General features: G+C 58.8%; 1 protein-coding gene and 1 long non-coding RNA gene across 12 annotated transcripts in view; both read right to left on the bottom strand.

Moving 5' to 3' along the window:
* ANK1 (ankyrin 1) overlaps positions 1-19,934 on the bottom strand; it is a 73,401-nt gene that overhangs the window by 1,397 nt on the left and 52,070 nt on the right. Inside the window, exons 27-44 of one of the 11 annotated variants that reach the window (XM_071454745.1) lie at positions 19,245-19,469; positions 18,731-18,885; positions 17,662-17,873; positions 17,347-17,551; positions 17,090-17,186; positions 16,110-16,338; positions 15,402-15,527; positions 15,201-15,320; positions 14,921-15,005; positions 14,609-14,683; positions 14,046-14,177; positions 13,103-13,249; positions 10,947-11,499; positions 9,139-9,397; positions 7,480-7,563; positions 6,440-6,688; positions 6,070-6,193; positions 1,728-3,905 (exon numbers count right to left, since the gene is read on the bottom strand). In XM_071454745.1, coding sequence (XP_071310846.1) covers positions 6,095-6,193; positions 6,440-6,688; positions 7,480-7,563; positions 9,139-9,397; positions 10,947-11,499; positions 13,103-13,249; positions 14,046-14,177; positions 14,609-14,683; positions 14,921-15,005; positions 15,201-15,320; positions 15,402-15,527; positions 16,110-16,338; positions 17,090-17,186; positions 17,347-17,551; positions 17,662-17,873; positions 18,731-18,885; positions 19,245-19,469 — 3,052 coding nt within the window. In that variant the 3' untranslated portion in view covers positions 1,728-3,905; positions 6,070-6,094. The other 10 variants (XM_071454750.1, XM_071454749.1, XM_071454747.1 and 7 more) reach the window with 10 other exon arrangements.
* LOC139603819 (uncharacterized) lies at positions 9,405-10,940 on the bottom strand. The gene is made up of 3 exons (XR_011683814.1): positions 10,052-10,940; positions 9,978-10,009; positions 9,405-9,947 (listed from the first exon to the last, which is right to left on the bottom strand). It is a non-coding gene; the product is annotated as an uncharacterized lncRNA (long non-coding RNA).

The raw sequence follows: 19,934 nt of genomic DNA, 5'->3' as shown, positions 1-19,934 counted from the left end.
CTGGGCTCCTTCCCGCTGCCCGCTGGCCAACCTCATGCAGGGCAATGGAACAGACACAGCCTGGCCCATGCCCTTGCCCTGTTGCGGTCCGTTTGTAGCCTCACGGCGCCCATCCCCACGCACCCACCCGGCCCCAGCAGCCGCTCCGAGCCCCCCGTACTTACGGCCGCCGCACTGCCGGCCCCCCCGCCACTCCGGGGCCGCCTCCGCCCAGCAGCTCCGGCCCCGCGGCAGGTACTCGCCACCGGCCTTGGGGAGGGCGCCCACCTGGGGCCCGTAATAGACGCCCGGCGAGCTCAGTCCGTTAAATCCGCCCGCGTGCGGGTACCCGGGGAGGATGCTGCCGTTCGGCGCCGCCGCGGGCCGGCCGAGGATGTCGGAGATGCCGTGGGGGGTGCCAGCAGCCAGCTGGGCACCCAGCCCGGGGGGTCCCAGCTTGTAGAAGGAGCTCTGCACTGAATACTGGCAAACGGGCGCCTTGGCCTCGGGGAAGGGGCCCAGCGAGGGGCCGTTGAGCAGAAAGGTGCCCGGCAGGTTGGCATCCATGGCTCCAGCACCGAGGCGGCACTCAGAGCCCGCAAGCCCGGAGGTGCGACGGCTGGCCCATTACCGGCGGCCCGGGGGCTGTGCAGAGCCCCGGGGTCCGCGCTGGCCGGGGGTGAGGCTGGCACGGCGGTCCCGGGATGCTCCCGGTGACCTCGGGGGGCTCCGGCCCCGGCCCCTCAACTTGGGCTCGGGCAGCGCCAACATTTCTCTGATAAAGACGGGGTCCATTAGAATAACGCGCTCCCATTGGCCGCGCGGCTGCGGGCGGCGCGCCCATTGGCCAGGACTCGGCGGCCGCGCCTCCCATTGGCTGAGCCTGGGCGGCAGCGCCTGATTGGTGCGGACCAGACAAATGGGGCTTTGAACAGCGGCGGCGGCGGGGACGGGACACGGGACAGGGGACAGGGGACACAGGACATGGGACACGGGATATGGGACACGGGACACGGGATATGGGACACGGGACACGGGACATGGGACACGGGATATGGGACATGGGACATGGGATATGGGACACGGGACATGGGATATGGGACACGGGACACGGGACACGGGAGATGGGACATGGGAGACGGGATATGGGACACGGGACGCGGGAATGGGTTGGGATGGGATGGGATCCATGGGATGGGACGGGACAGGACACGAAACACGGGACACGGGACATGGGACACGGAGCACAACACGACACAGGAATAGGTCGGGATGGATGGGATGGGACGGGACAGGACACGACACGATACGGGAATGGGTCGGGATAGGTGGGATGGGACGGGAAGGGATGGGATGGGATGGGATGGGATGGGACGGGACAGGACACGGGAATGGGTCGGGATGGGACGGGTCAGGACACGGAATGGGTTGGGATGGGAAGGGATGGGTGGCAAACAGGACCGGAGCGCGGGGCGGCGCGGACCCTGGACAGCGCCGGGCGGGCCGGTGCTCTCCGGTGCGGTCTCAGCAGCGCCGCGGCCCCCGGGCCAGCCCCCGCCGGGGCGGCGCGGACGCTTCCCTGCTCGCCCACCCCGGGAGAGGCCGGCGCAGCCCCTCGGGGGCTCCTGCTCCCTTCAGCTGCTCCAGGAACGGCAGAGACGCGGCCGCCCCCGCCCTCCCGGCAAGAGGGGACCCGGCCCCGGGCTCTCCATCATCCCCACCTTTGGAAAAGCAGAGACGAGACACTGTTTGTGTTGATTTATTTATTAATTCATATTCTGATAGCTGGTGTACAGGGAAATGATCTATACATCAGGGGCCTAAGACAGGGAGATCCAAAAGGCTTGTTTCCATAACAATTAAAAAAAGAAAATAAAAGTAATCTTTAAAACTTCTAAAAAGCTTCTAGTGTGCAGACTGCAGCATTCTCTAGGCTCAATGTCGGGTGCAGCCTCCCCCTACCAGCCCTACAAGCAATCTGAGCGCAAAGCAATGTCACTGCAGGTGCCTGGCACGGTTGCAGCACAGCACATTCCCTACGGCATACACAAGGCCAAAGCACTGGACCCACACACAACTCTAGGGTGATGCTACGGAGTCAGCTGTTGCAGTGGGTCTAGGGAGGTTATTGTACGCAGCAAGGGTGATGGATGGAGAGTCTGTGCCTGTATGGCTCAGCTTTGGGGCGGGGAGGGGACTGCTTTGCTCTCCGAGGCTAAGCTGGGTCAGTGGCTTCGCTGCAGCGAGGCTTTCAGGGCAGCCAGGGGCTCTCCCAGCAGATGTGCACCCACTGAAAGGCAGGGCTGCCCTGCCAAGGCCACCAGCACGGAGCCTGAAGCTGGAGGGGCGCTTGTTCTGCACCTGGCCACAGAGAACAATCTCAGACTCTGCAAAGCAGGGCCGTGGCCACTTCCAGGAGAAAGAGCAGGGGGTCCCCACATCACTGTGCTACAAAGGGCCAGGTCCCCACATCAGCTGGGTCAAGGACAGGGTCAGGGACCTGGGACCAAGTGCCACTACCTTCTCCCTGCTCTCCTGGGCTCAAGTATTACAAGAGGGTCAATGTCCTGCCCAGCTCTGAGCTGCCTGGGCAGCTCTGCCCAGCACAGCTCTCCTGCTGCTAGAGCAGCCTGGAGGCTGCCCCAGCGCCCAGGGCTCAGGCAGATTCCACCTGGAGAAAATGCAGCCACCGGGGCAGCAGCAGCTCCCGTGGCTCTGGGTTTGGTCCCGGGAGAGTCAGTATCCAGGGCTGTTCACCCCCCTTGCAGGGAGGCCAGGGTCCCTGCAAAGCCCTTGCCTGGGGTGCATATTGCACAGCTGCTGGCTATTGCTAGCTCCTGGCTCATCTCCTGAGCAGATATTGTGCTGAGTAGAGCTAGGCACAACCCCACGTTGTGGCACAAGCACCTCCTGCTCTCTCTCTCTGCACATCCTCCCTGGGCCCCGAGCACCTCAGCGCAGCTCTACAGCTTCAACCCAGCTGGAGCCAGCACAAACTGGGGCTGGAGCCTGGGACTGCACCTCTAGTCCCCCCCTCTTCAGGCCAGGAAGGGGCCAGGCTCAGGCAGAGGGGCACAGGACAGGGGCAGGGCTGCTGCCCTCTCACTCCCACAGCCTTCCTGGTCACGTATTCCAAAGGCTTTGCCCACCCTGCAGCCTGAAGAGGTATATGAGAGCAGAGCTGTCAGTGCTTTGTACATACTGCTAGAGTGTCCCTAGGGGTTTGCATAGTATTTATTGGTTCATATACACAAGGCTGATTGCTGTACAGTTTACACTTTCAACAGAAGCAACGAGCTCAGTGCTCTGCCCTGATGGGAGACTTTGCACGTGCTGGGGAGAGGAAGGGCAGCCCTGCACCAGCCCCTCTGCCCAGGGCAGCCGTGCTCCCTGCGGCCTCCCCTTGCACCCTCCGGCCACTGCTGCCCTCCCCAAAGCCCAACACTCACAGGGAGGGATGAGAAGCAAGTCCAGCAGAGGCAGCACAGGCATTTGCAGGGGGGGCCAAGCACCTCTCCTTCCACGCTGAGCTGGGCCATGCTGTCCCAGCTTTCCTCCTGCAGCTGGAGCTCACACCTGGGGATGCATCTACACATGGAGGTGCAATCTCCTTCCCTCTCCTTTTCTTCTGCTCCAGCTCTTGCCTCCCCAGGGAGCTGAGAGCACGCCCCTGGTGTGTGGTGCTGTCTCTGGGGCAAGGATGGAGGCCCCTCATCTGTTTGAAGTACTGTAGCTCATGCGTCTTGCAGTCAGTCAGTCATGCGGATAGGAGGGTAAGTATATCTCATACAGGAATCATGCCATTAGCCTATAGAAACATGTACAGCCAGCCCTGCTCCCCTCCACTCTCTGCTCTCCTCTCCTCTCTCCTCAGGTATGTGTCAGAACGTGGGTGAAGTTCAGTGGTTTGGTGTTGAGGTGTGATCCTGGAGAGAGAGACACAGAAATGGGGTTACCAGGGATCTGTGGTGGCACATCCAGGGTTAATGGTGAGGGCTGGGAAGCCCCTTCTGTCCACTGTGCTTGTCCCACATGCACCCATGCAACCACAAGGCAAGTTTTGGGGGATTTTCAGACAGTGACAGAGCACCATTAAGTGGCAGGCCTGGAGCCAGGATCAGTGACATGGGTGGCACTGATGGTGCTGCCCCGTCTGCTCAGAGCAGCAAGCAGCAGCTGAGCTGCACCAGCGTGGCACTGGGAGGGAGCTGGGAGGGCTGCTCTAAGACCTGGGATGGAGGAGGCCAGCCCTGAGCCTTCAGGTACACCCCACTCTCCCAGCAGTGAGGAAAACCTTCCCCAGTGCACACCCAGGGCCACTTTCACACGGTGGAAAACTGCAAAAGCAAAGAGACAGGAGCAGGGCCCCAGAGCCAGCAGAGCCAGGGAGTGTCTGGGGAGTGGGGCAGGCAGGGGGGACAGAGCCTGCATGAACAAGCATAAGGCTCTTGACTTTCATACACCCACAGAGAGCTCACTAAGAGAGTGGAGGGAGAAGGGAGAGGGAGGACAGAGCCAGTCGTGCATGTACAACAGAGGCCAGAGGACCAACGGCCCCCACTCCTGCCAGGATGCAGGGCAGGGCAGCTGGGGAGCACCATGCAACAGCTTCCCCCAGTGCTGCACTGCCAGCCCAGCAGTGAGTATGCAGAGAAAAATGGTGCAGCTCGGCTCGAATGTGCTGTGCCAAGCACCCTGCCTTCAACCTGGCCTAGTCCCACTCCACAGGGGCATCAGGGAATGCACAAGGCTTCAGGGGTCATTCTGAGCTCAGTGAGGATCAATGGAAGAAATGTCCTCGGTCAAAGGTGGGTGCCCTGTTGTCAGCCCCTACAGGTGTCACATTCTGCACTTGCCACTCCTGCAGCACCCTGCCAAGGCCTGCCCCATCCTGCCTTCAGCAGACTCAGTGCTCTCCTCTGCATGGCTGGCAGAGGCAGCATGTCCCACAGCAATGCTGTGACCAGAGGGAGCAGCTGCACATCCCACAGCAGTGCTGGGAGCACAGGGAGGAGCTGCACATCCCACAGCAGTGCTGTGAGCACAGGGAGCAGCTGCACATCCCACAGCAGTGCTGTGAGCACAGGGAGCAGCCACATCCCACAGCAGTGCTGTGAGCACAGGGAGCAGCTGCACATCCCACAGCAGTGCTGTGAGCACAGGGAGCAGCTGCACATCCCACAGCAGTGCTGTGAGCACAGGGAGCAGCTGCACATCCCACAGCAGTGCTGTGAGCACAGGGAGCAGCTGCACGTCCCACAGCAATGCTGTGAGCACAGGGAGCAGCCACAGCCCCACAGCAATGCTGTGAGCACAGGGCTCAGCTGCACATCCCACAGCAATGCTGTGAGCACAGGGAGCAGCTGCACATCCCACAGCAATGCTGTGAGCACAGGGAGCAGCTGCACGTCCCACAGCAATGCTGTGAGCACAGGGAGCAGCTGCACATCCCACAGCAGTGCTGTGAGTACAGGGAGCAGCTGCACGTCCCACAGCAGTGCTGTGAGCACAGGGAGCAGCCACAGCCCCACAGAACCCACCCTGCATCTCACCCCCAGCTCTGCCAGGGCTCAGCTGCCCCCCTTGGGAAGGGGCACTCTGAGGCACCAGCTCCAAGGGCTGGTCTCATCTGCCACAAGGCTGCACAGTCAGTGCCCATGCATGAAGGGGGCAGTTCTGCTCAGACCCCATGCAAATGCAATCCAGTCCCTGGAGTGACTTGGACAAAGACCATCCCTCTGTCTGTAGCCCAGGTCACTGGGGACCCCCAGCCACTCCTGCAGTGACACCCCTGAGCACGCCAGGTGCTGTCACTGCAGGAGCAGCCCTTGGCACTGTGGCTGCAGGGGGGTGCTGTGCACACAGCTGGCTGCAGCATCACTGCAGACCAGGGCACCCTGTGCCCACAGCACCCAGGAGCATCAGCAGGGCCACACCGCTGCCCACCCTCAGTCGTTTTCTGCAGCACAGCAAACCCTCAGTGCCCCCAGGAGCTGGCACTGCCCCACCACACTTCCCCCAGGAGAATGTGCATGACCAGCAGCTCAGTGCAGGCAGCCAGGACAGAAGGAAGAGCAAAGGCAGGGTTACCTCAAAAAAGAGGCCATTTGAGGGGTCACTGCTTCCCCCTTTTCAGGCTGGCTCGTTTCACTATCTGAGCCCCCATCCTGCCCCCAGAGACCTCTGGTTTCGGGACGCGCACTCGCATCTCCTCCTGAGGGAGCCGAAGGGGCAGGGAGCAGGACATCACCCGGGTGGACAGACAGACACAGAGAAAAGGACAGGAAAGGGAAAGGTAGAGTCAGTTGGCAGGCAGAAAACACCAAGCAAGAAGAACTGGCGCAGAGGGCACGATTTGCTTTGGAAATCTTAGAGGGGAAACAGGAGAGGAGTGCGGGGCAGAAGGAAGGACAGAGGATGAGAGTCCAGCAGAAACCCAGGGCTATGAGCCACACTGTACCTTGGCACCCAGACCATCCCGGTGCAAGATGGAGTATTTCATGAAGTGATCATCCTCAGCCTCCAGGTCTTGGGGCTCCTGCAGGGAGCCCTCCAGGATCAGCTCCTCCTGCTCCTGCCTGTCACCCATGTCACCAGGGCCCAGCTGGCGCACCACCTTCCGGATAATCTGCGGGGACCCACAGAGCTGCGTGTCACAGCCAGCCCCAGGGCACCGCGAGTCCCTGCGCACCCAGCCCGCGGCTGTGAGCTGGAGAAATGCCGTGAGTGTAACCCAAGACAGCGGCACAGCAATGCCCTACATGGGCTGCAGGGTGCAGGGGAGAAGGGAAAGGCTGGAGGGGAGAAGGGAAAGGCTGCAGGGAGCAGGGGAGAAGGGAAAGGCTGCAGGGCTGGAGGGGAGAAGGGAAAGGTTGGAAGGGAGAAGGGAAAGGCTGCAGGGAGCAGGGGAGAAGGGAAAGGCTGGAAGGGGAGAAGGGAAAGGCTGCAGGGTGCAGGGGAGAAGGGAAAGGCTGGAAGGGGAGAAGGGAAAGGCTGCAGGGTGCAGGGGAGAAGGGAAAGGCTGGAAGGGGAGAAGGGAAAGGCTGCAGGGTGCAGGGGAGAAGGGAAAGGCTGGAAGGGGAGAAGGGAAAGGCTGCAGGGTGCAGGGGAGAAGGGAAAGGCTGCAGGGTGCAGGGGAGAAGGGAAAGGCTGGAGGGGAGAAGGGAAAGGCTGCAGGGCTGGAGGGGAGAAGGGAAAGGCTGCAGGGTGCAGGGGAGAAGGGAAAGGCTGCAGGGAGCAGGGGAGAAGGGAAAGGCTGCAGGGAGCAGGGGAGAAGGGAAAGGCTGCAGGGAGCAGGGGAGAAGGGAAAGGTTGGAAGGGAGAAGGGAAAGGTTGCAGGGTGCAGGGGAGAAGGGAGAGGCTGGAGGGGAGAAGGGAGAGGCTGGAGGGAGCAGGGGAGAAGGGAAAGGCTGGAAGGGAGAAGGGAAAGGCTGCAGAGTGGAAGGGAGAGAAGGGAAAGGCTGCAGCGTGCCCTTACCCACACCCCGATCACTCACTCACCTTCTTGGTGATGATATTGCCTTGATCGTCTGTGAACTGCTCCTCGGTCACCTGCTCCCCAGGCAGATGAAGGGCTTCATTCCCCTGCAGGAACAGGACGGGGGGAGATCAGGGCATGTGAGGGCGGTGAGGGTTGTGGTTCACCTGGCAGAACAACACACCTGACACGAACCCGCATCCCTCCCTGCCCTGCCCCGTCCCTGCTTTCCTCTGCATCTGCCCGGGGCTGCTCTCTCCGCTCTCGTTACCTTCAGCAGGACTCGCCGGCGGACGACCCTGGCGGAGAGAGCCTCCTCATCATCCGCCAGCCCCTGGCTCTCCCCGAGCTCCTTGTCCAGCTCCCGATGGGCGTGTTTGAGCAGGAAGCGCACAGAGCCCCTGACGATGTGCATCACGTTCTGGCAGCTGACCAGCAAGAAGGCCAGCAGCACCAGAGCGATCAGCAGCTGGGCTAGGAAAGCCCACATCGTGCCCGGCCGCGCTGTCAGAGCCCGGCCATGCCGCGCCGCCGCCTGCCCGCGGCTCCCGGGAGCTGCCGGAGCCGCAGCCCCGCCGGCGGTGGGCGGCGAGAAGGGAGCGGGCAGGTGGAGCGTCCTGTGCGGTCATGTGGCCGGGACTGCCCCGGCCAGGCAGCCACAGGACAGATCTGTCCCTGTTCTCTGTCACCCGGCCAGGCAGTGCAGGGCAGGGCTGTCCCTCTGTCAGCTTTTCCAACAGCCTGTCCCATGGCCAGGAGAGCAGGACAGATCTGTCCCTCTTCTCTGTCACCTTATCCAACAGCCTGTGCCCTGGCCAAGGGGAGCAGGACAGATCTGTCCCTCTGTCACCCTTCCCAACAGCCTGTGCCATGTCTAGGCAGTGAGCAGGACAGATCTGTCCCTCTGTCAGCTTTTCCAACAGCCTGTGCCATGGCCAGGGGGAGCAGGACAGATCTGTCCCTCTTCTCTGTCACCCTGCCCATGGCCAGGCAGAGAGCAGGGCAGGTCCGTCCCTCTGTCACCCTGCCCAACAGCCTGTCCCCATGACTACAGCAGAGAGTAAAACAGATCTGTCCCTCTTCTCTGTCACCTTATCCAACAGCCTGTGCCATGGCCAGGCAGTGAGCAGTGATCTGTCCCTCTGTCACCCTTCCCAACAGCCTGTCCCCCTGACTATGGTGGGCAGTCCCGGCTCACAGGATAATTGAAGCCCAGAGCCTTGGGGTGTCATTGGAGTCACACCTGACTCAGGTAACGCAGGGCTGAGCAGTCTCCTCCGAGCGTGGCCGTGTGTGCCTTGGCTGGGGAAAGGTGCTCACCCTCACCTTGTACCTGCTGGCTCTGTGTGACCCTGGCATCAAGCCCCCCACCCAGCCTGGCCCCTAGACCAACTCTATTTCTGGCTCCAGCAGGCTGTTGGGCTGCCAGCCAGGGCAGATACTCAATAGGAACAACTCTGGGAGGGTGACTGGGTTATAAATGGAGAGCAAGAGCTCAGGTATCAAGCACAGCGGGCTATTCTGGGCTGAGAGGCACCCCAAAGGGCAGGAAGTATGCCAGGGGAGTTGAGGAGGTCTGCTGTCACCTGGTCTGCCTGACAGGCCCTGCAGCAGGCTCCAGGAAAGGCTGTCCATAGGGTCACACCTTCCTGCAGGGCTGACTCCCCTGCTCCTGCTCTCACCTGCCCAAAGAAGCGGCTGTGGGGCTCCTCCTGCCAGCCGCCTGTGGGGTGCTGGGGCTGCCAGTCGCTGTCCTCTGCAGAGCTGACCCTCATCAGCTCCGTGGCTGCCACCAGGACCTGCTCTTGCTGCTGGCCCTGTGCCCCAGAGGCTGTGGTGTGCGTTGGGAGCAGCCTTCGGGTGACTCCCTCCTGCCAGGAGCCCGCTGTCAGGTCCTGTAGGCAGGAGATAAAGGAGCCTTCTGCATTCCAGTCCCTCAGCCTGGGCACCAGAGAGGGACAGGGATAGGGAGAGAGAGACAGAGAGAGAGAGGGGCAGTCAGCTTTGCACGGAGTGCTGCACCCTGAGCAGCAGCCGAGCTCCGGCAGGCACACCTGAACCACACCTGAACCACACCTGAACCACACCTGCACCCCATGGGCACACCTGCACTGCACCACACCTGCACCCCCTGGGCACACCTGCACCACACCTGAACCACACCTGCACCACACCTGCACCCCACGGGCACACCTGCACTGCACCACACCTGCACCCCATGGGCACACCTGCATCACACCTGCACCCCACAGGCACTGCTGGGCACCCCATGGGCACACCTGCATCACACCTGCACCCCATGGGCACATCTGCACCACACAGGCACACACCTGCACCCCCTGGACACACCTGCACCCCATGGGCACACCTGCATCACACCTGCACCACACCTGCACCCCATGGGCACACCTGCATCACACCTGCACCACACCTGCACCCCATGGGCACACCTGCACCACACCTGCACCACACCTGCACCCCATGGGCACCCCTGCACCACACATGCACCCCATGGGCACACCTGCACCACACCTGCACTCTACAGGCACACACCTGCAACCCCATAAGCACACCTGCACCACACCTACACCACACCTGCACCCCACAGGCACACCTGCAGCCCACAGGCACACACCTGCACCCCATAAGCACACCTGCACCACACCTGCACCCCACTGGCGCTGCTGGGAGCCCAGCAGAAGCAGCACAAGATGCACAGATGCAGAAAGGCACAGGCCACCTCCATGCCATGCTCCCTGCCCCTCCCACAGCCTCACAGCTTGGCCAGGGTCCGAGGCAAGAGCATGCTGTGCTCTCGTGGTCTAGTGTGGTCTAGCTCTAATTCTAATGTGGTCTAATGTTGTGGAGCATTTCTGGGTGCTGCCAAGGATTTCATGAGTCCAGTGCCACTGGAAATGTGATGTCACCCTGAGTTTTTAAGATTTTCTAAGGCTTCTGATGTTTACATTCTTGTAATGAACTTTCTCACACGCTTTCTGTAAACAACTCATTGTTTTGCATTCTTTTATGGAGGAGGAGAAATTTGATGGGCTGTTGGTTTGCCCAGTGTCATTGGAGAGGCGGCACTGTCACCCTCCAATCCACTGTCACTCTTGGAAAGTTATAAATATTGGAGTCAGAAAGCAAACTCCCCTTTTTCTTCACCCTGAGAGCAGCAGTGTGTGTGCTCGTGTTGTGTCCTGTAGTGACCATGTGGGAGGAGGCAGCCCAGGTTAGGGTTGGCTCTCCTAAGTACAACCTCCATGCAGGGCCTGGCTGACTGGGGGTCTCTTCCAGGAGCCCTCCAGAGCACTGGCAGAGAGGAGTGAGGCCCAGCCATGGTTCTGTGTACTGCAGATGCCTGGGCTGCAGAGCTGGAGAGCAGCAGGGAAGCAAGCAAAGCAGGGAGATCATTGCAGCTGGCCCAGCACAGGGCAGTAGCTGGCAAAGCACTTGTGCTCCCCTGCCACGCTCACCCAGGCTGCAGTACCTGTCTGCACTCTTCTCCACATCATGGCTAAAGGTAGGTGATGTCAAGATCCTGGTTTGCACCTTCTCCTGAACTGAAACAAAAGAGACTTCACTCTCCGGGTCCTGCTCCCCAGTCCCTGGTTGATGATCACCAGATGGCATCTTCCCCTCTGGCCTCTGCCCCTCCTCCTGCTCTAGAAGGTCAATCAGCCCATTCATGGCATCTGAGTCCACTGTGTCATCCTCAACCAGGTCCATAGAGCCCATGTGGTCTGGGCCATGAGCATCTGCTAGGAGCTGCCCTGGGAAGCGGCCTTCGCTCGTGGCATCCGAGTCCTCAGCCTTGCTGCACTCCAGAGAGGAGTCCTCAGCAGTCACCAGCGAGGGGGTGAGCCCCGAGGACCACACCTGCATGTCGGACATCTCCATCAGGGCATCCTGCTCAGTGGCAGCCATGGGGATAGCATCCATGATGGCCACCTCATTCCAGTACTGGTCGGCACGCAGCGGGGATGGCAGTGTGTAATGCAGGGAGGCAGGGGACAGCAGCTCGTCCTGCAGTGAAGCGTAACCTAAATGGGCAGACAGAGGCATCATGTCCAGCAGCCACCCTCACGCACGCACAAGCACGGTGGGGCAAAAGGGAAACAGCTTCTGGGAGGAATGGCAGCCCCAAGGACAGCAACGGGCATGCCCCAGCCCCCTGTGGCCAGGCTGAGCAGGGCTGTGCTCACAGCGGATTTCACAAGGTCCCTGCGAATGCTGCCATGCCTCCCTTCAGATCCTGGGGCTGCTTTGGGCAGGTCCTGGGGCTGCCTCCACCCTGTGAGGAGGACTGGCCTGGTGTTCACACGATTCTCCATCCACACTGCAGGACACAGTGCCCTCTTTGCTACCCTGCTCCATCAGCCCCCCTGGCCCCTGCCCACAGCCCCCATCCAGCATCAGCTGGCCATTAGCCTGGAGTTCAAGTAGCCAAGTCTGGCAGGCACCAACTCTCAAAGCCAAACGCTCTCCACAGCACAGAGGAGCAGGTTGGAAGTACCATGAGCACAGAAGGATGGCCCCAGAGCATGCCATGCAACCCCGAGGCCCTGCAGAAGGCCTCACAACCCCGCTGGTATCTCCAGGGCTACAAACCATTGTCATGTCTCATGCCCAGGGCCATGTGCACAGCTCAGGCACGTCCATATGAGCCACAACCAAGCCAGGCACTCCCACCCATGCAGGTGGCTCTGCTCAGCCTTTTCCAGCTTTGAGCCATTCTTTCACCCCTGGATTTCCGCAGTGAACCCGTTCTGCTGCCCTGGCAGCCAGGGAATGCCAGCCACAGCCAAGGCACAGGGTACAGCTTGGCACAGGAAGGGCACCTCACCCATGGGCATCAGGATGCCTGGCCAGGGGCATGCAGTGCAGTGCCAGCAAGGGAAGGAGCTTGGGATTGTGCACAAGAAGGCTTGGGATGGCTGCCTGCAAGCATGCCAGCTCTCAGAGGGGCAGTCCCTGGTGACATGCAGTCGCTGGAGCAGGATGCGGCTCCCAGAGGGCTTAGCTGAGGTGGAGACAGTGGAGACAGGCAGTGGGAGATGAGAGAAGGAGAGGCCAGGATGAGCTCAGAGGAGAAAGATGAAAAGAAGTGACCCACAGGAGTGCCCGCACCTGGCAGCACTAGGTGGCATGTTTGAGAAAACAGAACAAGGGGAGAGACAGAGAGGGAGAGAGCGATGAGCCAGCGCTGCAGGGCCACAGCCACAGTGCAGGGCTGCAGCAGCACAAAGCCCTGCCCCTGCCTGCTGTGCTGGCTCCCCAGCAGCGTGTGCCACAGCTGACTCTGGCTGTGTCCCCGCATCCAGGTCCCCTCTGCCTGGCACCCACCACCGGCTGCACAGCCGGGACTCAGTGAGCTCCACTGGCAGAGCCAGAGACGCCTCTCACCTCTCACACTGGGATGAGGAACACATGTCAGCCCCACCTGGGGCGTCTCTGAGAAAGCACTATGGCAGAGCCAAGCTTCCTGCAGCACAAGCCCCAGTGAAGAGGCCACATCTGCCAGCAACAAGTGCCCACTCCCTTCTCAGTGGGTGCAACCTGCTCAGGCAAGACCCCAGCCCCAATGTCCGCACAGAATGTGCCCCCAGGGCCCTGCTGCGTTCCCTGCCGGACGGTGGGGCTCACCATTCATCTGGGACGGTGAGAGGGAGTAGTCTCTGTCTGAGAAGCGCCAGCTCCCCTTCAGGCTGCGGCTCTGCCGGCCCGAGCCCTCCAGCATGTTGACGATCTCGCTGCGGTCGATGTTCCTCAGCGCCGTGTACAGGTTCTCAACTGCAGGGGGAAGGTGGTGTCAGCAAACCAGGCACTTGGGGAGTGTGAAAAATGCACGCATTTTATGGTTGGCTTCTGGCAAATATTCAAATGAATATTACATGTGTTGTGTTAGAAAGTAAGGATGTATTAATTCTCTTAAGTACTGTGTTAAATATAGTTTTAGGTTGTAAAAATTGTTAAAATAGAAACGATGCTATGTAGGATACTTTTTTTAAAGAAAGGACTCTCAGCGAGATAGCAGCCACAGGACACCTGAATCTTTCAGAGAAAGAGAATTTATTGCCCTCTTATCAGAACAAATGAACTTCTTCCTGCCTCGAAGGGCGCTGTTAGGATTAGAAGGAAGAAGCTGACACTGACCAGACAGAATCCTGTGTTGGAATGGAATTTATGCATCATGGATGGGGTGTATGAATATCCAACAGGTTATGGCTTTTAAGGGTTAATCCTCTGTTAACATGGGTCCTTTTTCGGGCTCGTGCTGCCCAGAAAAAGGTACCCAGACTGTCCGTAACTCTTTGTATTTGTGTCTCATATTGTCCTAATTCAAATTGTCCAAATTATTACTACTCTAATTGTGTTACTATTTTTATAACCATTTTATTACTATTAAACTTTTAAAATTCCAAAACCAAGTGATTGGTGTTTTTCACAGGGAGGCACAGCCATGCCCCAGGCACCCTCCAGGTGTGGGAAGGCAGATATGCCTGGACCACCACTGCAAAGGCAGTCAGTGGTGCTTGAAGATGCACAGGCACCTCTGTGCTTGTGAAAGGGCACCACAGCTACTCACTCTTGACATTCTTGCCCTCACGGCTGGCCCAGAGGTTGAGTAAGGCGATGCTCTGCTCCAGGAGGGAGTTGGGGTTCTCCACACGTATCCTGTTGATGTCATCCACGCCAAACTGCAGCTCACGCGCCAGCTCTGGGGAAAGCACCGGGTCAGTACCACACCTTCAGTGCCCACCACCAGGCTGGCCGTGCTGTGAAGGGCTCAGCCAGTGAAGGACCAGTGCAGAGGCCCTCTGTTCCATACAGCTGAACACAGCAGGACATGCAGGAGCTGGGATGGGGCAGGGGTTGAAGCCCCCCAGCTCAGGCTGGCTGTGCCTAGCACAGGAAGGTCTCAAGTGTGGGCTCTGCTGCAATGAACAGCAGCAAGGTGTACAACTCCTAACAAAGCCCTAGCCTGGTGGCCATGCATGTGAATATGTGCACAGCCATGGGAAGGTTCACTTTAGTGCCCTGGAATGCTCAGAGCAGGGCTGCACTGCAAAGCAGCCACTTCCAGCCTCCCTAAGTGCCAGCTTTGCCAGGAGTGCTGTGCATCCTCAGAGCCCTCAGGTGTGCACTCACCTGCCCAGCTGAGGCCCAGCTGCTCTGCTATGTCAACCATCTTCTGGTCTGCCTTGTCTGTGCTGCTCAGGGAGCCTGCAGGAGGAGAAGGAGTCACAGCTCAGCTGCACAGGGCCCTGCCCCAGAGCAGTGAGGGGAAAGGGTGCTGGCCCTGGGGTCACACAGACCCTGCAGGCAGCACCAAGGGAACCTCCAGGGAAAGGGAAGTTGCTCTGAGTGCGACTATGACAGGACCATCCCAGCTCTGCACTGGTTTGGGCACCCCAGGTGCAGGTGGTGAGTGGGCTGGGATGCTCCCAGCAGGCTGCATACCAAAACTGGTCTCACTTAGGATGCTGTATCGCTCCCGCAGAGACAATGGGGTCAGTGTCCTCCTCCGCTCATCACTGCCACTTCCCTGTGAGAGTGGTGACAAACCAAGGGGTCAACAGCTTGAAGAGAGGGCAGCAGCTCTGCCCTGACACCGCTGCTTCTCCTTCACCTCCTGAGTGGCATGGCATGGCCACGTGGAGCAGGTGAGGACAGCAAGGGCTGTCCCCTGCACTTGGGGGAGGGATGGGCCCTACCAGAGTGCCAAAGGCCCTACACTGACCTTGCTGCAGGGTGGGATGCTGATGTTCAGGTGGCAGAGCACGTGCTGGAGGTCCTCGTATTTCATGGCCTTGCGCAAGAAGGACAGGGAGCCACTGGCTTCCCTGCTGCTGTCCCTGACCTGAGAGCCAGAGCCCAGTTAGATTCCTTGGCACCAGCCAAGGGCCCTAACTGCTTGCTCAGCCTTGTACCCTGGCGTTACCTTGATGGGAATGACAAGACGATTCTCCCGGAAGGACTGGAAGAGGAAGGTACGGGGCTGAGCAGCCTTCTTGACAGGCACCAGGTTCCCTGAGAGTTCCACATGCAAAGGCATTCCCTCTACCACCTGGCCAGGAGCAGAAAATACGCTCAGACCCTGTGCAGAGCTGCTTCTCCTGCTGCTGGACAGGGCAGGTAACCCTGACTCTCCAAGGGCCAGCCCCTTCCACTGGTATCAGTCTCTGTCACAGACATCTTTTATGAAAAATCCTTTCCTTAGGATTTTTTCTCCTGAGAAGCTGAGAGGCCTCAGGAACAAAATGTAACCAATGGTTATCTGCTGCTGTGGAATGCAACAGGTGGATCTGGGATTGGTCTCATGTGGTTGTTTCTAATTAATGGCCAATCACAGTCCAGCTGGCTCGGACTCTCTGTCTGAGCCACAAGCCTTTGTTATCACTCATTCCTTTTCTATTCTTAACTAGCCTTCTGATGAAACCTTGTCTTCTATTCTTTTAGTATAGTTTTAATACAATATATATCATAAAATAATAAATCAGCCTTCTGAAACACGGAGTCAACATTCTCGCCTCTTCCCTCATCCTGGGACCCCCCTGTGAACACCGTCACAAGTCTCCCCTCACTTTGTTATCCCTCTCCCCTCACTTTGTTATCCCTCTCCCCTCTGCACATGCTGCTGGGGACAAACCTCAATGTCCCTGCTGCGGGCCACCTCAGTGAAGTTCTCGTGCTGCTCCAAAGTCTTGTCAACCTTGTCATCAGTCATGCAGTAGCAGCGCAGCCGGCCTTCCCGCGCGTCGTTCATCTTGGCAAACACCACGAATTTGGCCATGTAGGGCACGGCTGTCAGCTCCTTGTACAGCATGGTGGCAAAGTGCACGGCCTCAGCTGTGCGTGGGCAGTCGGCCAGCCAGAACCTGCAGGAGATTTGGGTCAGGGGGCTGCTGGGCAGTGGCAGCTGCCCCCCAACACCCCTCAACAGTCACCATCATATTTTCTGAAAAATCCTCTTTGCCCAGGATTTTTCTCCTGAGAAACCTCAGAGAAAAGGAAAACAATAATGATCTAATTTGCTTCTCCTGTGTTATGCAGCTTTGGAATGTGGTTTGGGCATTGTTTATCCAACATGTGAATTGTTTTGACTCAATGACCAATCATGGCCAAGCTGTGTCGGAATTCTGGAAGGAGTCATGAGATTTCATTATCAATCTTTGCAGCCTTCTGTCTGTATCCTTTCTCTATTCTTTAGTATATTTTTAGTATAGCAGTATATAATATCACATCATATCATATCATATCAGCCTTCTAAGAACAGGGAGTCAGATTCATCATTCCTCCTCCATCCAGGGGACCCCGAAAACACCACACTCAACAGCCAACTGGACTGCAAAGGAAGCCCCAAGATTTCTGGACACAGGTGTAGCCCCATCTTGGATGGGGACCCAGCCAAGTACAAATAATGATCCCCTTCCTCCTGTACTCCCAGCTGTCTGTTTCCTGAAGTTTGCTCAGGCAGCATGGGGGTCTCAAAGTTAGAGGAAACCACCCTGCATGTAGGAATAGGGCAGCACAGCACCAGGGGTAAGGGGCTTCTCCTGGCAAAGGCTGTAGCAAGGCCCAAGGAGCACCAGATATCCTCAGGTGGGAACTCTTTTGCCCAGGACTCACCTGGCAGACACATTGGTGGTAAAATTAGCACACTCATTTTCGTAGACTAGCTTTGTGGTGCCAGTTATGTCTTCCCACTGGGCTTGGGCTGTCCCTCCTGCAGCAGAAAGCAAGGGGTGAACATGCTGTCTTTCCATAAGCCTGGGGTCTGCATCCCCTGGGCATTTGCTTTCTCCACAGGGGAAATGAGCTCCCTGGAGCTGCACCCCCCGAGGCAGCCCAGCCCATCCCCATGGAGAGCACTCTTGCAGCCTCACCAATCACACTGCAGAGCAGACGAAGGCTGGTGGTGTCACCCTCACCGCTGTCTCGGGGATTGTCCTTCCAGGACGGTGGCAGCGGGATCCGGAGGCCAATGGGGCGGTGGAACTTCCTCCGTCGTGGCTCCACGGTGACAATGGGGCTGAAGGTCGCTTGGTTCCCCAGCAGCTTGGTCACCAACTCATCGGGCACGGGCTGTGCCTGTGGGGAGCACAAGGATGGGCATCAGGGATGGTTTTTCCCCAGGCTGGGGCACAGCCCGGCCTTGCAGAAGCGCGTCTGAGCCCCAGGCCAGGCTCTCTGAGGCTCACCTGCAGGGCCAGCCTCACTCTCTTGGTGACAGCAGCGTCTGGGAAGGTGGCCTGTACCATGGGCACCAGTGTGCTTTTCAAACACCCTCCCTCAGGGCCGATCATGTCACAGTCCTGGCAGATCCGGGACATGACCACAAAGTAGAGAGGGAAGTCGGTGGTGATGATGCGGCAGACCCTCTTCTTGTCCAGCTCCTCCTGGCTCTCCAGCTCTGCAGGGGCAGCACAGCCATCAAACAGTGCTCATACACTGAGCCTGTGGCTACCACTGCTCATACACTGAGCCTGTGGCTGTCACTCAGTGCTCATACACTGAGCCTGTGGCTACCACTGCTCATACACTGAGCCTGTGGCTGTCACTGCTCATACACCAAGCCTGTGGCTGTCACTGCTCATACACTGAGCCCATGGCTGTCACTGCTCATACACCAAGCCTGTGGATGTCACTGCTCATGCACCAAGCCTGTGGATGTCAATGCTCATGCACCAAGCCTGTGGCTGTCACTGCTCATGCACCAAGGCTGTGGATGTCACTCAGTGCTCATACACTGAGCCTGTGGCTGTCACTGCTCATACACCAAGCCTGTGGATGTCACTGCTCATGCACCAAGCCTGTGGCTGTCACTGCTCATACACCAAGCCTGTGGATGTCACTGCTCATGCACCAAGCCTGTGGGTGTCACTGCTCATACACCAAGCCTGTGGCTGTCACTGCTCATGCACCAAGGCTGTGGATGTCACTCAGTGCTCATACACTGAGCCTGTGGCTGTCACTGCTCATACACCAAGCCTGTGGATGTCACTGCTCATGCACCAAGCCTGTGGCTGTCACTGCTCATACACCAAGCCTGTGGATGTCACTGCTCATGCACCAAGCCTGTGGGTGTCACTCAGTGCTCATACACCAAGCCTGTGGCTGTCAGTGCTGGCACACCAAGCCCGTGGATGTCACTCAATGCCCCACCATGCTTCACTGACCCCACCACCCAGCCCCACTCCACCTCCCAGGCCACCTGCAGCCTGCAGGGAGCTGCCAGGTGAGCAGCCCCTGCCCTGCTGGCCCCCTCACCCTCGTCCATGCCGTTGAGCAGCTGGTCCATGTAGCTCTCCTCGTAGCGGTTGCGGTGCTCCTTCCACACGGAGCCGTTCTCGCTGCGCAGCACCACCAGCTCACGGTCTCCACGCCCATAGGAGGCAAAGTGTGGGATCTCCACGATGACAGGGCTGCAGAGAGCACAGGGAGGCCACTGGCACCCACAAGCTGCCACAGGGACACGCAGGCAGCAAGGTGGCCCTGGGGAAGAAGGATTGCTGACCTCCCTCTCTCTATAAAAGAGAGCTCTGCACCTGGGTGGACAGGGCTGCTCAGGGCTTTTGTGACACCATTCAGTAACTCTTGAATGACCCATGCCAGAAACATGCTGCACCCCACAAGAGCTGGGATCTCTCCCCTGCCAACCTCAAGAAGCAGATAGAGGCAGAAATCTTGCCCTGTATGGTAAAGCCCTCCAGAAGAACCCAGATCTGTTCCCAGTCCTGGTGTGGGCAGCCCGGTCTGCCCTTCTCTTCCCAGCTGTGCTCACCTGAGGAACTGGGCACCAGCAGGCCCCAGAGCAATGATCCGACTGCCCAGACCCTCCTCCTCAGCCAGGGGAGGGGGTGCAGGCAGCTTCTGGGGCTTCACCAGGCGGCAGGTGATGCGGGTGGGCGCAGCGCAGGCGCGGGGCGGGATGACCACGCGCAGCCCGTGGTGCCGGCTGCCCCGCATGGAGCCACCACGAGCATCCACCATGAAGCTCACCAGGAACCTGGAGGGGACAGAATCACGGGAGTGTGGGCATCTTGCAGCCAGAGCATGCGTGTGGCGCAGACTCTTTTATGAAAAAAATCCTTTCTTTAGGAGTTTTCCTCCTGAGAAGCTGAGAGGCCTCAGGAACAAAATGTGAACAATGGTTATCTGCTGCTGTGGAATGCAACAGGTGCATCTCTGATTGGCCCATGTTGGATGTTTGTAATTAATGGCCAATCACAGCCCAGCTGGCTCAGACAAAGAGCCAAGCCACAAACCTTTGTTATCATTCCTTCCTATTCTATTCTTAGCCAGCCTTCTGATGAAACCTTTTCTTCTATTATTTTAGTATAGTTTTAATGCAATATATATCATAAAATAATAAATCAAGCCTTCTGAAACATGGAGTCAGATCCTCATCCCTTCCCCAGTCCAAGAACCCCTGTGAACACCATCACATGCAGGTGCTGCACAGGCTGGGCAC

This window comes from Agelaius tricolor, unplaced genomic scaffold (assembly GCF_023055355.1).
Source record: "Agelaius tricolor isolate 1412-34295 unplaced genomic scaffold, bAgeTri1.0.p SCAF_41, whole genome shotgun sequence".
Classification (NCBI taxonomy): Eukaryota; Metazoa; Chordata; class Aves; order Passeriformes; family Icteridae; genus Agelaius; species Agelaius tricolor.
This window is presented reverse-complemented; position numbering and strand designations above follow the sequence as displayed.